Genomic DNA, 12,550 nt, shown 5'->3' on the forward strand with positions numbered 1-12,550 from the left:
CCCGCTGTGACGGAGGACGGAACTGTTCCAGGCAGGGTTCAATTTGGATGGTGTCTTGAGGAGTCGGATCATTAGGAGTAGGATTAGGATCATTTTTCTTCGTGGCAAAGTGATACTTCCAGCAGAGAGTACGAGTGTAGGACAGTAAATCTTTGACGAGGGCTGTTTGGTTGAATCTGGGAGTGGGGCTGAAGGTGAGGCCTTTGGATAGGACAGAGGTTTCGGATTGGTAGAGAGGTTTGGAGGAAAGGTTAACTACTGAATTAGGGTGTTGTGGTTCCAGATTGTGTTGCTCGGAATTTTGAGGTTTCGGAGGGAGTGGAGCTGGAAGTGGGAGATTGAGTAGATGTGTAATGGGTTGAAGGTGTTGATCTACGTAGGCAGAGATACGTTCTGTGGGGGCTTGGTAACCAGCTACAATGGGTGTAATGGGTTGAAGGTGTTGATCTACGTAGGCAGAGATACGTTCTGTGGGGGCTTGGTAACCAGCTACAATGGGTGTAATGGGTTGAAGGTGTTGATCTACGTAGGCAGAGATACGTTCTGTGGGTCTACGTAGGCAGAGATACGTTCTGTGGGGGTCATGCCCCGCCCTCACAGCTTTAATTCCACCAGTACCTCATCTCCTACCTTCCAAACTTCACAGAAGCTATCCTGCGAACCTTGCAGAACTTCATCAAAGACACCAACCACTTCCTTGAACACCTGGAATCCTTACCCAATCTGTTACCTCCGGAAACCATCCTTGTAACCATTGATGCCACGTCCTTATACACAAATATTCCGCACGTCCAGGGCCTCGCTGCGATGGAGCATTTCCTTTCATGCCGATCACCTGCCACCCTACCTAAAACCTCTTTCCTCATTACCTTAGCCAGCTTCATCTTGACCCACAACTTCTTCACTTTTGAAGGCCAGACATACCAACAATTAAAGGGAACAGCCATGGGTACCAGGATGGCCCCCTCGTACACCAACCTATTCATGGGTCGCTTAGAGGAAGCCTTCTTGGTTACCCAAGTCTGCCAACCCAAAGTTTGGTACAGATTTATTGATGACATCTTCATGATCTGGACTCACAGTGAAGAAGAACTCCAGAATTTCCTCTCCAACCTCAACTCCTTTGGTTCCATCAGATTCACCTGGTCCTACTCCAAATCCCATGCCACTTTCCTTGATGTTGACCTCCACCTGTCCAATGGCAAACTTCACACGTCCGTCCACATCAAACCCACCAACAAGCAACAGTACCTCCATTATGACAGCTGCCACCCATTCCACATCAAACGGTCCCTTCCCTACAGCCTAGGTCTTCGTGGCAAACGAATCTGCTCCAGTCCGGAATCCCTGAATCATTACACCAACAACCTGAAAACAGCTTTCGCATCCCGCAACTACCCTCCCGACCTGGTACAGAAGCAAATAACCAGAGCCACTTCCTCGTCCCCTCGAACCCAGAATCCCCCACAGAAGAACCACAAAAGTGCCCCACTTGTGACAGGATACTTTCCGGGACTGGACCAGACTCTGAATGCGGCTCTCCAGCAGGGATACGACTTCCTCAAATCCTGCCCTGAAATGAGATCCATCCTTCATGAAATCCTCCCCACTCCGCCAAGAGTGTCTTTCCGCCGTCCACCTAACCTTCGTAACCTGTTAGTCCATCCCTATGAAATCCCCAAACCACCTTCCCTACCCTCTGGCTCCCATCCTTGTAACCGCCCCCGATGCAAAACCTGTCCCATGCACCCTCCCACCACCACCTATTCCAGTCCTGTAACCCGGAAGGTGTACGCGATCAAAGGCAGAGCCACGTGTGAAAGCACCCACGTGATTTACCAACTGACCTGCCTGCACTGTGATGCATTCTATGTGGGAATGACCAGCAACAAACTGTCCATTCGCATGAATGGACACAGGCAGACAGTGTTTGTTGGTAATGAGGATCACCCTGTGGCTAAACATGCCTTGGTGCACGGCCAGCACATCTTGGCACAGTGTTACACCGTCCGGGTTATCTGGATACTTCCCACCAACACCAACCTATCCGAACTCCGGAGATGGGAACTTGCCCTTCAGTATATCCTCTCTTCTCGTCATCTGCCAGGCCTCAATCTCCGAATCTCCGCTAATTTCAAGTTGCCGCCACTCATACCTCACCTGTCTTTCAACAACTTCTTTGCCTCTACACTTCTGCCTCGACTGACATCTCTGCCCAAACTCTTTGTCTTTAAATATGTCTGCTTGTGTCTGTATGTGTGGATGGATATGTGCATGTGTGCGAGTGTATACCTGTCCTTTTTTCCCCCAAAGGTAAGTCTTTCCGCTCCCGGGATTGGAATGACTCCTTACCCTCTCCCTTAAAACCCTCTTCCTTTCGTCTTTCCCTCTCCTTCCCTCTTTCCTGATGAGGCAACAGTTTGTTGTGAAAGCTTGAATTTTGTGTGTATGTTTGTGTTTGTTTGTGTGTCTATTGACCTGCCAGTGCTTTCGTTCGGTAAGTCACCTCATCTTTGTTTTTATATAAAATTGTAATTTTATTTCAACAAGCAGTTTAAGTGCTACATTATGCCATCTTCAGGCCCCCTGTCCAAAGAGTAGGAGGATTCCCACCTCTGGTCCAGTCAAAATAGGAGCCAGCATTCAGTGACTGGTATCTGTAGATTTTGCCGACTGTTCCATTAACTTGATTTTATTAGCAATGAATCTATGAGACTGCCCCATTACCAGGTACCAAAAATCTACTGATACCAGGCCTGAATGCTCGCCCCCGTTTCAACTGGACGAGAGATGGGAATGAAACTTCCTGGCAGATTAAAACTGTGTGCCGGACCCAGACTCGAATTCGGGACCTTTGCCTTTCACGGGCCAGTGCTCTACCAACTGAGCTACCCAAGCACAACTCACGCCCCGCCCTCACAGCTTTAATTCCACCAGTACCTCATCTCCTACCTTCCAAACTTCACAGAAGCTATCCTGCGAACCTTGCAGAACTAACATTCCTGGAACAAAGGATATTGCGGAGACACGGCTTAATCACAGCCTGGGGGACGTTTCTAGAATGAAATTTTCACTCTAGAGTGGAGTGCGCACTGGTATGAAACTTCCTGGTAGAGCACTTGCCCGCGAAAGGCAAAGGTCTCGAGTTCGAGTCTTGGTCAGGCACACAGTTTTAATCTGCCAGGAAGTTTCATATCAATGCACAGTCCACTGTAGAGTGAAAATTTCATTCTAGATAGATGGGAATCTTCCTACATGTCGGTCAGGGGGCCTGAAGATGGTGGTTACTCAAATAAAATTACAATTTGAAATTTAGATGGCCGAAAGTTGTTTTTATTCAAAATTCTATATTGAACAGCAGAGGTCTTGCAACCATCTGTATAAAGATGGACTTACAGATATGAACTTTCATCCAAAAGGCCTTCTTCTAAAGTAAGCGACACACACAAATATTCACACTACCACAACTCAAAGACATGACTACTGTGGTCATATGTGTGTGAGATATGCTTGTAACTGTGTGTGTGTGTGTGTGTGTGTGTGTGTGTGTGTGTGTGTGTGTGTGTGTCCTTAAGGAAGAACTAATTCTATTTTTTTCCATTACATCTAACACATTTCCTTCATGAGTTGATTTCTGAACTATCAGCTAAAAGTAGTATTCAGAGCAAGAAATTTTTTTTAAATTGATTTGAAAGTTGCCCAGTTATGCCCACCACTTAAAAAAATGTAAATATCCCAACTGATGGATAGCTGACTACAATCTCCTGATGTGAGCTGAAATGTTCTTGAAAGTTTTGGATACATCAGGAGGTAAATCTGGGCGATGCCCACACTGAAACTGATGCCCGTGACCATGACATGGTTGTGGTAACAATGATTACCAAAGTACAAAGGACAACTAAAACAAGCCGAAAGATATGTATGTTGAGTAAACTAGATAAAAAATCAGCAGTGTCATATCTCAATGAGAAACTTGAAACCTTCAGCACAGAGCGGGAGCATGTAGAGGAACTGTGACTCAAGTTTAAAGGAATAGTTGACCACTCACTGGATAGATATGTACCCAGTAGACAGTTCATAATGGGAGGGAACTCTCGTGGAACATTCACTGTAAAGAAATTCTAAAGAAACAAAAACTACTACATAAGAGACGTAAAACAAAGTGTAGGACTACAGGTAGAGAGATGTTGTATAAACACAGTTGCCTGTCAAAAGAATAAGGCATGATGCCTTCAAAACAAAGTGTAGGACTACAGGTAGAGAGATGTTGTATAAACACAGTTGCCTGTCAAAAGAATAAGGCATGATGCCTTCAGTGACTACCATAACAGAATATTGTCTAATGATATTTCACAAAACCCAAAATAAATTATGACTGTATGTAAAGGCTGTTAGTGGCATCAAAGTTAGTGTTCAGAAAATGAGACAGGAACTGAGATTGAGGACAACAAAGCAAAAGTGAAATGTTTAACTCTGTTTTCAAATGTTCCTTTACAAAGGAAAACCCAGGAGAATTGCCCCAGTTCAATCATGTACCACTGAAAAGATGAATGAAATATTAGTGTCAGTGGTGTTGAGAAATAGCTGAAATCATTAAAACTGACCAAGCTCCAGTGCCCCATGGAATCCCTGTCAGATTCTACACTGAATTTGCGAGTGAGTTAGGCCCTCTTCATACTATCATCTATTGTAGATCCCTTGAACAAAAAATTGTGCCCAGTCTTGGAAAAAAGCACAGGTCACACATGTCTACAAGAAGGATAGTACATCCACAAAACTACCATGCAATAGCCTTGATATCAATTTGTTGTTTAATCTTAGAACATAATCTGACCTCAAACATAATGAGGTATCTTGAACAGAATGACCTCCTCCATGCCAACCAGCAGGGATTCCAAAAACATCAGTCACCTGAAACTCAAGTTGCATTTTTCTCACATGACATACTGAAAGCTTTGGATCAAGACAGTCAGGTAGACACAGTGTTTCTTGACTTCTGAAAAGCATTTGACTCAGTGCCACATCTATGCTTGTTGTCAAAGGTTCGATCATATGGGGTTAAAGGGAAATTTGTGACTTGACTGAGGACTTTTTGGTAGCAAGGACATAGCATGTTATCCTGAATGGGCAGTCATCGTCAGATGTAGAAGTAACTTCAGAGGTACCCCAGGAAAGTGTGTTTGGACCCTTGCGTTCATGTTGTGTCTTAATGACCTTGCAGATGATATTAACAGTAACCTCAGACTTTTTGCAGATGATTTAGTTTTCTATAATGAAAGCGGCATAAACATTCAGTCTGATCTTGATAAGATTTCAAAGTGGTGCGAAGACTGGCAACTTGCTTTAAATGTTCAGAAATGTAAAACTGTGCACTTCATAAAATGAAAAAATGTAGTACCCTATGACAATAATATCAATGAGTCACCATTGGGATCGGCCAACTCAAACAAATACCTGTGTGTAACACTTTTTAGGGATATGAAATGGAATGATCCCAAAGGCTCAGTCTTGGCAATAGCAGGTGGCAGACTGGATTATTACAGGTGGTAGACTTTGGTTTATTAGTAGAATACTGGAGAAGTGCAATCAGTCTACAAAGGAGATTGCTTATAAATCACTTGTGTGACCAGTTCTAGAATATTGCTCAAGTGGGTGGAACCTGTACCAAATAGGACTAACAGGGGATATTGAACGTATACAGAGAAGGGCAGCAGGAATGGTCACAGGTTTGTTCAATCCATTGGAGAGTGTCACAGACATACTGAACAAACTGAACACGCAAACTCTTGAAGATAGACGTAAACTATCTCGAGAAAGTCTTTTAATAAAGTTTCAAGAACTGGCTTTAAATGATAACCCTAGGAATATACTACAATCTCTATGTATTGCTCACATAGACATCATGAAGATAAGGTTAGAAAAATTACTGCATGCACAGAGGCATTCAAATAATCATTCTCCCATGCTCCATGTGTGAAGGGAATGGGAAGAAACCTAATAACTGGTACAATGGGACATACCTCTGATATGCACCTCATGGTGGTTTCTAGGGTATAGATGCAGATGTAGATAAGTCCATGCCCACCCTTGAAAATGAGTCTTACAGAACCACTCTTGTATGCACCTCCAGTTTCAATCTTGGTGGATCTGAGTTTCTTATCTACTGTGACAAATACATAACCTGCATTTCCCCATTAGCCCATTCTTTTGAAATACATTTAAAACTTTAAAAATCTCACTGAAATTGAATTTGGCTCTTGCCCAGATTTCTGTTCCTAGTATCTGGTGAACTCCACTGCTCTTTAAGAGTGCTTCAAACTCTTGGACATTGTTATGAATGCTTCAGCAGCTGATCACTAGAATTTCTGTGCAGGAAATTTCTTTGGATCTTACATTAATACTTTGAGGTCTCATACAGCCATCATTATCTGGACAGCCTCCGATGCATAATGCCCTCCTGACTCACTTAGGCAGGCCCTGCAGTTCTCAACCCTGTCACACAACTCCAGAAAATAACAATCTAGATTGTATTAAATACAAATATATTGAAACTCACAACTTTTGAATTTTGCTGACGAGGCAAGTAACAGTAGCACGAACATCTGCTGGTCCCATCGTGCTAACAACTTTCTGTTGACGCAGTTCCTGAAGACGGGAAGCAAGCAAGGTACCCTGAGGATCACAGCCATTAACAAGAGCCACAGTATCTGGTATTGTATCATCAGGTGGTAAAACACGTGACAACTGCTCTAGTAACAGCTTCCGTGGCTGTAATAAAAAAAAAAAATGCAAATGAAGTCCTAACTACACAACTTACTGTAATTACTGACAGTTTCTTGTTATTTTTCATCACTACATAAACATTGTTGAATATTAGTACAAGGTTGGATCAAATATAACACAGACTATTTTTTTGTTTTTCATTTTTTCATTTGCTGTTATAATATAATCAAATATAAACTACTGTCCTGTGTAACCTCTTACTTTGGAAATGCACTTAGTTCAGTTTATATGCAACTTTTTGATGCCCTCATTCTAAAAGGAGTGGTAGCCACATCACCAGCAAATTGCACACAAAGCCTTTCACAGTTGCATCATCCTCATATTGTTTGCCTCATAATGACTCTTTGAGTGATCCAAAAAGATGAAAATGGAAGGATGATAGGTTTTTCTATATGGAGGGCGGTCAAATGGTGTCCATTACATTTCTCCCCACTTTGGACAAGTGAGAGCTACTAAATGGAGGAGTGCATGTTGTAAAGGAAAATGATTAGTCTTATTTGTTGGTTGTATCTTTTCTGTGGTAAGAAAATCTAATCTCATTCAAAAGGTCATGTCAGTATCCTGTGCTGATAGTACAATGTATGAGCAAAAAACTCAACACACAAAATGCTATGGCATGGCTTGAGCACAGAGTTATGTAAGCAAGTTTCATCACACACAATGCCATTCAAAAATGCCTTCCTTTAATCGGCAAACATTCTCATCAGTAACTTGCAGAACTTATAACTTCTTTTCTACGGTCAAAAGTTAAGGGACCCAAGCAGAACACACACTCCATGGTGGACTAGTTGTCATGTAAGGATGGCTTGACAGGTCCCATAACTGAGAAGCAATTTCAGGAGACCACAGATATCACCTTCAGTGGCATTATGAATGGCATTTATTTTCTCGAATGCAGTATGTGTCTGTGGATGACACTCATGGGTCTCATTACAAACATGTTTACACTCTTTCCTAAGCTCCTTATTCAAAGAAAACACATGAGGCCTTGAAGTGTTTCCTAATCAAACTATGCTTTCAGCTCCATAACATTTCTGTCACTTCACGACTAAGAAACATGATGATGATGATGATGATGCATTGCACTGTCATAATATGAGCCTGTTGCTCAAGTGAGCAGTACTACTACATGGGTTTGCAGAGGTCAACAGCCTTCCAGCCACACTCCTGATATTCCTCACACTGTGCCTTGTAGAAGGCGCTACCCACTGTCTTCAGAAATTGGCGCTCAGAATGCTAAGTCTTGTTTATATTTGATCAACCTTCATACTAAATGCACACTAAACAGAATATTAATACAAGAAAGGATCACAAAAATGTGTAACCTAACTATAACATAGCATACACGAATAATGATTGATTGATCCTGAGTTGGTAAACTTAAAACAGAACTTAAGCATGACAGCAAGGTAAATTTTATAAAGCTTTACTCCACTGGTCTGTATCAACACACCTCAAAAGACATAATAATAATATGGTTGAAGTAGAGATTTCATGTTTTGTTTATAACTGGCAGAATTAGAGAATCACAAAGTAGAAATAATGCCCTATGGGTGGAGAATTGTGATATTTTCTACGAGAAACATTTCTTTGATAAGTAAACAAAAATTTGAGAAAATATAAAAGTGAAATAACAGAATTTATATTATTTCAGAATTCAGCTACACATCAAGTAATAAAAGGTTTTTGAATCTATGTCCACTGAAATACTTATTTAGCAACCAACAATATAAGGAAAAGTATAGATTGCTACTCACCATAAAGATTACACGTTAAGTTGCAGACAGACAAAATGAAAAAACTGCTATTCATTTAGCTTTTAGCCAAAGCCTTCCTCAGGAAAGGGGAAACACACACACACCTATTCATTCATTCACACAAGCAAGCACATCTCGCACACACGGGACTGTCATCTTGTGCAACTTAGATTGAAATGAAACTGTCATGTGAATGAAAGCAGCAATCTAGAGGGGAAGGCGGAGGGGAGGGGGAAGGGGGAAGGGGAGGGACAGCAGAGTACAGGGGGGGGGGGGGGGGGGGGGGAGAAGAGTGCTGTCTGGTGGAGAGTGCAGCATCTAGATGGAAGCATGACAAGACTGCCACCACGTGCAGTGTTGAGAGGCTGTGAAGCAGAGAGGAGGGGAGCAGGGGGAAGGAAGCATGGATCAGAAAAGGAGAGGAGCAGGGAAGGGGAAGGGGAAAGTTGGGCAGCTGCATTGGCAGAGGGTGGCACACAAAGAGTAAGACGGTACACGAATAGGAAAGAGACGACAGGACAGAAGGGGGTGGAAACTGTTGGCTGGAGCATGTGGAGGTACCATAGGTTGAGGCCAGGATAATTTTGGGAGTGAAGAATGTGTTGCACCATCTCCACTGCATTCATTGCACAGCTTTTTATATTAGTATGACTACCAACAGGATGAATGGCGACTGCCAAACAGTCAGCAAGAGCAATGTACCCCACCCTGTGGCACAACATGCAGCTGAACATAACATGCTTGATTTCAATGGCTGCTTCACATCCCGGGCCATGTGGAACCTCTCCTCCACTACCAGGTTTTTTGAACTGCACAGATGGGCATTAAAATTACAATACATTCTTCACTCCTGACATTATTCCCACCTTGACCTACAGTAACCTACTGTCCCCATACCCTCCAACCAACAGTTTCTGTTCCCTCTGTCCCATCAGCTCCTCCCTGCCACGTCCCCTGACCCTCACTGTGTGCCACCTCACCTCGGCCAACGCAGCCGCCCGTCTCTTCCCTTGCCTGCTCCTCTCCATTTACATTCCCCCCAACCCTCCACACCCCCTTGTCCCACAGCTTCTCAACACTGCGCCTGGTGGCAGTCTCGTCATGCCTGCTTCTAGACCCTGCACACTCCACCTGACAGTGCTCTCCTCTCCACCCATCAGTACCCTGCTATCCATTCCCCATCCCCGCCCCCTCCAGACTGCTGCTTCGTTCCAGTGACGGTTGCATTCTGGTCCGAGCTGCTGGAGATAGCAGTCCTGTGCACATGAGGTGCACTTGCTTGTGTGAACGAATGTATACTTATTTCTTTTTCTATGGAAGGCTTTGGTTGAAAGCTAAATGTCTTTTGTTGTTCCTGTCTTCAACTCAACATGTCATCTTCGTGGTGAGTAGCAATTTATATTTTTCCTTATATTGCTGATATTCCACATTTCATTGATTTATTTACCAATCACGGATTTTTCTTTTCAAAGCAATTTTAATCATTCCATCTGTTCTCCTACTCAAAGATAATAAAATACACTATAGAAAGAGAATCACAGTGCAGAGTCTGAGAAGTTTAAATATGATAGTGAAAGTAGAGGGAGAAAAGTAGATAAACTGAACTTATAGTTAAATGAAACAAACGAGATCAAATGGGAGTATGAAAAAAGTCTTAGTCGTGTAATTAGTACCTTGTAGAAGAAATGGGAAAAGAGAAAGAAGTAACGAGAGAATCATCATTAGAACTGAAAATAGACAGCCTTTATAAACAATACTATATATTTATATGCCTGTTAAGAGACTCTGAAAAATACATTCAAAGTGATTTCAAACATGAATGCTGTTTAAATATACCATGGAAATTAGTGGGGATGAGACTGCTATATGAACCAAAAGGGTTGAGGAAAGGGGAACAACAGAATGGAGGAAGCTACAGCTTAAGGGAAAGGAACAAAAGGTGCAGCACTTCCCACTGATTTAACAGTTTGACAGTATGTATCACATTATATTATCCTTGAAAATAATCAGTTTTTTAGAATGTAATGTAAATGGATACATAAAAAATCTACTCAGCAAGCAGCAGCAGAACACGCGTGTAAAAGAAGGTTATACTTTTGCAAGCTTTCAGAGCCAGTGGCTCCTTCTTCTGGCAGAAGGGGAAGGAAGTGGGGTGAAGGAAAAGGACTGGAGAGGTTTAGGAAAAGGGGTATGTTTCACAAGTCACCCAGAACTGTGGGTCAGGGGACACTTACCGGATGGAATGAGAAGGAAGGATGTTCGTTGAGGATTGCACCAGACAAGATTTGAAAACCTGACAGATTAAAGGTGGAAGACAGGGTAATATGCAAGACAGAGATTACTACTAAAACATCATACATGAGTTAATGAGAGTGAAAAGCTAAGTGCATTGAACACAACAGAGGTGGGAGGGGGATGGTGAAAAATAGACAGGTAAGAAAATGAAAAATATGGAAAACTGAAATGGAGTGAAGAAAGGGGTAGTTACTATGAACAAATGCTGAGATGGAAGGAATTAACGTACATTAAGGCTACGTGGGAGGTGAGAACCAAGGACATATTGTAGTGCCTCAAACAGTTCTGACCATGATCCCAACTTCGTCCACCACTACTACCTCCAAATCATCCCTTGCAAGTCTTAAAAGAATTCCTCACATCCAGCATTGCTTCACAACCCTCCCTCACATCCCTACAACATGATGCTAACCTGTCCTCTGCAGAACTCCAGGCTCTGCATTTCCTAAAAGCTGATGACACCTCTACATACAGCATTTGGTATCAAGATCTCATCTCTGTGATTCAAAGCGACCTGCAATCCCTCCTTAAAACCTCACGTTCCTCACAAGGACTAACATCTCAACCCATAGAACCTCTCACCCCACTCAAACCATGCACCACCATCTTTTACCTTCTTCCTAAGAACCACAAACCCAATCATTCTGGCAGTTCTATAGTTGCTGGCTTCAAAGCAGCCACCAAATATATATTTGCATTGGTTGATCAGCACCTGCAACCAACAGTAGAAAGACATATCCCCCCCCCCTCCCCATATTAAAGATACCAACCATTTCCTAGATTGTCTGAAATCCATGCCCGTCCCACTCCCACCACACACCTTGCTTGTCACCATTGATGCCACTTCCCTCAATACCAACATCTTCCATGTACATGGTCTGTCTGCTGCTGAATATTTCCTCAGTCAGTACCCACCTGATTCCAAATCTATTACATCCTTTCTGCTCACCTTAATCAACTTTATACTTAGGAACAACTACTTCAACTTGGAGAGGCAGACAAGAAAACAGGTCAGGGATACAGCCATAGGAACCAGGATAGCTTCTTCCTTTACCAACCATTTCATGGGTCACTTAGAGGGTTTTTTTCTAGGATCTATGTCTTCAGGCCCTGGTTTGGTTTGGACATATTGATGATATATTTGCCATATGTGAGGCTGATCTCTTAAAATTCCTAGGATCTCTAAATACCTTCTCCCAATAAAATTTCACATGGTCATATTCCGAATCCCATGCCACTTTCCTTTATATTGATCTTGTCTGCACTGAAGGTCAGCTACACACTACTGTCCACATTAAACCTACTAACAAACGACACTAATAACATTTTGACAGTTGCCAGCCTTTCCATGTCAATTGTTCCCTCCCATACAGCCTTAGTGTTCGAGGCAAACTTATTTGTTCGGATGAAGACTCTCCACAGAAATACACTACCATTCTCACTTCAGCCTTCACTGGATGTTATTACCCCACCAGCCTAGTTAAAAAAACCGGATTTTCCAGGCCGTCACATCCAATCCTAGTACTGATAATCCCTCCAAAAAACAACTTCGGAGCACATCATTTGTCACTCAGTATAATCCTGATCTGGAATGTATTAATCATCTACTTCAACACTGCCATGACTTCATAACATCATGCTGAAATGAGATCCATTCTGTCTAAGATTTTACCCACCACACCCTCCCAATCTCTGCAATACCCTTCTCAGACTTT

The 12,550-nt window shown here is 42.6% G+C and overlaps 1 protein-coding gene across 3 annotated transcripts in view; it reads right to left on the reverse strand.

Annotated features, from left to right (window-relative positions):
* Nucleotides 1-12,550, reverse strand: part of LOC126461319 (phosphofurin acidic cluster sorting protein 2) — a 722,007-nt gene that overhangs the window by 88,475 nt on the left and 620,982 nt on the right. For all 3 annotated transcript variants that reach the window (XM_050095989.1, XM_050095987.1, XM_050095988.1), the window contains exon 12: nucleotides 6,557-6,768. In XM_050095989.1, the coding sequence (XP_049951946.1) occupies nucleotides 6,557-6,768 (212 nt within the window). The remainder of the gene's footprint in view (nucleotides 1-6,556; nucleotides 6,769-12,550) is intronic.

Source organism: Schistocerca serialis, chromosome 1 (genome assembly GCF_023864345.2).
Source record: "Schistocerca serialis cubense isolate TAMUIC-IGC-003099 chromosome 1, iqSchSeri2.2, whole genome shotgun sequence".
Lineage (NCBI taxonomy): Eukaryota > Metazoa > Arthropoda > Insecta > Orthoptera > Acrididae > Schistocerca > Schistocerca serialis.